Source organism: Babylonia areolata, chromosome 18 (genome assembly GCF_041734735.1).
Source record: "Babylonia areolata isolate BAREFJ2019XMU chromosome 18, ASM4173473v1, whole genome shotgun sequence".
Taxonomy (NCBI): Eukaryota; Metazoa; Mollusca; class Gastropoda; order Neogastropoda; family Buccinidae; genus Babylonia; species Babylonia areolata.
This window is the reverse complement of record NC_134893.1, coordinates 40,557,583-40,562,582: the sequence shown is the minus strand read 5'-3', so window position 1 is coordinate 40,562,582 and position 5,000 is coordinate 40,557,583. Positions and strand designations below refer to the sequence as shown.

At 41.9% G+C, this 5,000-nt stretch overlaps 1 protein-coding gene across 2 annotated transcripts in view; it reads left to right on the top strand.

Moving 5' to 3' along the window:
* Window positions 1-2,682: 2,682 nt before the first annotated feature.
* LOC143291989 (uncharacterized) overlaps window positions 2,683-5,000 on the top strand; it is a 35,359-nt gene continuing 33,041 nt past the window's right edge. For both annotated transcript variants that reach the window (XM_076602146.1, XM_076602145.1), the window contains exon 1: window positions 2,683-2,770. In XM_076602146.1, the coding sequence (XP_076458261.1) occupies window positions 2,728-2,770 (43 nt within the window). In that variant the 5' untranslated portion in view covers window positions 2,683-2,727. The remainder of the gene's footprint in view (window positions 2,771-5,000) is intronic.

Genomic DNA, 5,000 nt, shown 5'->3' with positions numbered 1-5,000 from the left:
AAAACGGGAAAACGGGTTTGTTTTTTCCTTTCTGACTAAACTACTATTAATGTCTGTTTCGCAAGACCGATCTTGTCGATTTTGCATAAACTCTGGATTCGAACAACTACATTGTCGTGTACTTAACGCCAGTCTTTTTAGTGGACAGGTCAGGGGCGACAATGTGGTCACAGGCGCCTAAAAATTTGGGTTTGTTTTTGGGGTTTGTGTGTGTGTGTGTGTGTGTGTGTGTGTGTGTGTGTGTGTGTGTGTGTGTGTGTGTGTGTGTGTGTGTGTGTGTGTGTGTGTGTGTGTTGTGTTCTCCTGTACCAGCTCTGCAAAACACAATAAATACCGTTGCCGCTTTCACTGCCCTCTCATAGTGCACACATGCATGAATACATAAGCAATCTCTTTTTCATCTCTCTTCCTCTGTCTCTCTGTCTCTGTCTTTGTCTGTCTGTCTCTCTCTCTCTCTCTCCTCTCTCTCTCTCTCTCTCTTTCTCTCTCTCTCTTTCTCTCTCTCTCATGTCCCTCGCTCCCTCTCTCCCATCTTTTTTTGACATGATTTCTGTCTCTTGTCTGTTTTTGTCTCTCTGCCTGTCTCTCTCTCTCTCTTCCCCCCCCTCTCTCTCTCTCTCTCTCTCTCTCTCTCTCTCTCTCTCTCTCTCTCTTTCTCTCTCTCTCTCATGTCCCTCGCTCCCTCTCTCCCATCTTTTTTTTGACATGATTTACTTTTGTATTGCGTGTTTGTTGTATTCCCCTTTTGACGAGGACATGGTGAAAACAAGCCACGTGTGCTTATAATTTCTTTCCCACAATAAGAAAGCTTCATTCGTTCGTGTGTTCGTTCGTGCGAATAATTTATCAAGAAATATATAGGTCAAAACAAAGAAGAATAAAAGGGAGATTAAAAAAAAAAAAAGAGGCTCTGGTTTGACGTTATAGTTCTTGATCAGTTACTTGTAAAACATCACACCTTATGTCTGTTCCAGGAGTAAGTCTTACAGAAATGGTTTATAGCAACTCCAGAACAAAGCTCTTCTTCTTCTTCTTCTTCTTCTTCTTCTTCTTCTTCTTCTTTCTTCTTCTTCTTCTTCTTTCTTCTTCTTTCTTCTTCTTCTTTTTCTTCTTCTTCTTCTTCTTCTTCTTCTTCTTCTTCTTCTTCTTCTTTCTTCTCTCTTTTTGTTTTCAAATGTCCGAAAATCAGGTGCCTGTGTTGCTGTGATCAAAACTTCAGCGTGATCTCCCTTGGTGCAAAGTTTAACCCAGCCCCGACCATTAAACCGTTTATTTCATTTGCTATGAATTTCACTGCTTTCAGGTAGGCGTAGTTCCATTGGCTACACACACCGTAATATATGCAGGTTCAGATCGTCATATGGGGTCCGTTTGGAGTTTGTGTGGCAAGCTGACAGTTGTCTCATCTAGGCAGGGATGTCAAAATTGTCTCCACAGGAAAACTTACCCCGGCGCACACAGACAAAGACACAGACAAACAGTCAGAGTCGCGCGCACGCGCACACGCACGCACACGCGCACACACACACACACACACACACACACACACACACACACACACACACACACACACACACACACACACACACACACACACACACACTTGACAGGAATTCTCCATGTGATTAGATCACCGAGCAAGACAACACATCGCAAGAAGAATTTCTAATTTGAAACCCATAGGTAATACATCAAAAATAAGTCAAGTCACGAAAACATATCAATATTAAATCAGCAAAGAGGCAAAAAACAGATAACACAATCATGAAAAGAAGAGGGGGGGGGGACGCAATCCAATATGTGAATTTATTAAGGAATACACAGTGAAAACAGTCCCTGTATGCTCTAGCGAAAATCGCCAGATCAAAAAGAATTCATTATCACAATCAAAAAAGCTATCAATTACGTAAGACGAGGTTTGCAACTGGTGTTAATCCAACGTGCAGAAAAATGTTGTCAGGTACTTACTTCGGGTTTCGTCAAACACACACACACACACACACACACACACACACACACACACACACACACACACACACACACACACACACACACACACACACACACACACACACACACACACACACACACACAAAGAACACTTAAAGATATTATCATGCTCACATCCAGGATCCTCAAGTGTTTCACCTTAAACATATTCTTTATCATATGGAATGGTTAGTTCTCTTCTTCTCCGAACAGACAGTCGGTGATTCAACGTACTAAAAACGTACATATGTCAGAGCAGTGTTTTCAGGCAATATCTTTTGATTATGCTCCACTGATTCTTTTTCTTTTCATTTCTAAAGAACCTGTTAATTCTCATTAATGCGGTTTCGAAAATAAATAATATATATTTCGAAACTGACATAATAAATCTTTGGTGGTCTGCACAAGTGTCATTGCACAGAATTGTGTTGTTGTTGTTGTTTTTTAAGCCTGTGAATTCTCATGAATGCAGTTTAGGAAATAAACAATATATATTTCGAAACTGTCCTAAAAATCTTTAGTGGACTGTTGCACCACATTGGCGTTCATACACATTTCGCCACTGCCGAACATAGCCATCACTATATGCACACTATTGCTGCCGGGTGAAAAAAAAAACTGGGGGTCATTTGTGGAGTGGGAACCACGCGTTTAGTGTGCCCAGCACGACAATGTTTGTTATTCACGTGTACATATGAACCGTACATGAAAACACTCCACCTCCGATGATTCTGAACAATGGAGTTTCTAACGTATCTACTGGTTCTTCTCTGTTTTGCAGGTGGGTTGATGTTTACCGTGACTGCTAAAAGTTTGGGGTTTTTTTTAGAACACAGATGACAGAGATGAAGCATTCACAGCTTGAAACAATCTCCTGTCCTCTTCCAAAACGCTGAACTGAAGAGAGGAAGTCTATTCTCTTTCAGTGATGTAAGGCGTTTAGGTGTAAAAGTCAAGGATGGGAGTACGGTAGGATGAGTGTGATGTGATGTATTGTATTGTATTGTATTGTTTTCCCCTTTTTTGTCACAACAGATTTCTCTGTGTGAAATCTTGGGCTGCTCTCACCATGGAGAACGACTCGCTACACTGAGAACGCTACCCCTTTTTTGTATTTTTTTCTGTCTGCAATTTCATTTGTTTTCCTATCGAAGTGGATTTTTCAACAGAATTTTGCCAGTAACAACACTTTTGTTGCTGTGGATTCTTTACGTGCGCTAAATGCATGCTGCACACAGAACCGAATAACTAGCGTCCAGATCACCACATCAGACGACTATGGGATTCGAACCAGTGCGCTCAGATTCTCTCGCTTTCTAGGCGGACGCATTACCTTTCGGCCAACACTCCACTTGGTGTGTGTGTGTGTGTGTGTGTGTGTGTGTGTGTGTGTGTGTGTGTGTTCATTGTGCGTGCGTGTGTGTAGTATGTGTGTGTGTGCGCTCTCTCTCTCTCTCTCTCTCTCTCTCTCTCTCTCTCTCTCTCTCTCTCTCCTGTGTAATGTAATTTCTTTCTTGATATAATTTCACGTAAACGAAACATAAGACACACCCAGTCTCTGTACATCTCTCTCTCTCTCTCTCTCTCTCTCTCTCTCTCTCTCTCTCTCTCTCTCTCTCTCTCTCTCTCTCTCTCTCTCTCTGGATGGATGGATGGATGGATGGATGGATGACGAAATGAGAATGAGATCGCTAGCAAGGTTTATCACACTTGACTGCGATTGTCGGGAAAGGCAATTAACTTTGGAAGCCTTATATTTATCAGATTGCCCTGTATTCAATTTCATAACTTACATGAATCCTGTGTTTCTCTGTTGTTGTTGTTTTCTGCTGGTCGAGCTGTGTCATACGTTCATTAATTACCTTGTGTAAGGCACTGATAAGTACTGAATAATCAATACTGATGTGTGTGTGTGCGTGTGAGCGTGAACTGAGTGTATTGTGAGCGCATGTGTGTGTGCCGATTTAATATGCCTCCGAATGTGACATTACAATTGCACTGTCTAGAACCAGGCTACCCTTTAAGAATGTATGAGTGAGATTGTTGGTGTTACCATTCATAGTTGTGGTTTATGTCTCCTTTCAGTCTAACTCTTAGCAATATGTTCATTTCTCTGCAATACCGACGTTATTTCTTTGTCTGTTCATAAATTGTCAACACTCGGCTTATATCACAGATTGACATAAGTTTACAGATGGGCCAACAGTAAAGTGAGAGCTGTACCATCAATGGCTTCTCCAATGCAATGGGAAATCTTTTACAGCTTAGTCTTTTGTGAAGGACTATGACTATGTACTGGCCCTTAGTGCTGCAGCTTTGGGGGGCTAGTTGGCCTTTGGGAACCATCCCAACGCCGACTGTCCTAAAGCCCTCTTGGCCGAGAGAGTGGGGATATAACTTGGGCAAGACACTCTCCACTATAATAAGATTCTAGCCCAGATAGTCAGGACAGCAGTTGCCTCCTATGCTGTTCTAATGGTCATAGTCAGACACGACTATCATATATCATAAATTGTCCCCCTTGCCAAAAGCAAAAGAATAGTATCGTCAACTGCTATGAAACAATGGTCGTGTCCCTCTGTCTGTCTGTCAGTCTGTCTGTTTGTCTCTCTGTCTCTTTCTCTAAAGATAATATCATTTACAACAATGATTATCACCATCATCATCACCAAGTCACCATCATCATCATCATCGTCATCATCATTATCACAACCATCATCATCATCAACACCAACACCAACATATCATCATCGTCAGCATCATCATCATCATCATCATCATCACTATCGCTATCATCATCATCACCATCATTAACTCCATCATCATCTTCATCATCACCATTACCACCACCACCACCATCACACCCACCATCTTCATCTCCACCTTCATCATCACCACCACCACTACCATCACCACCATTACAATCACCACCACCACCACAATCATCATTATCACCATCACCATCAATACCGCCACAATCAGCACCATTACCACCATCATCACTACAACCA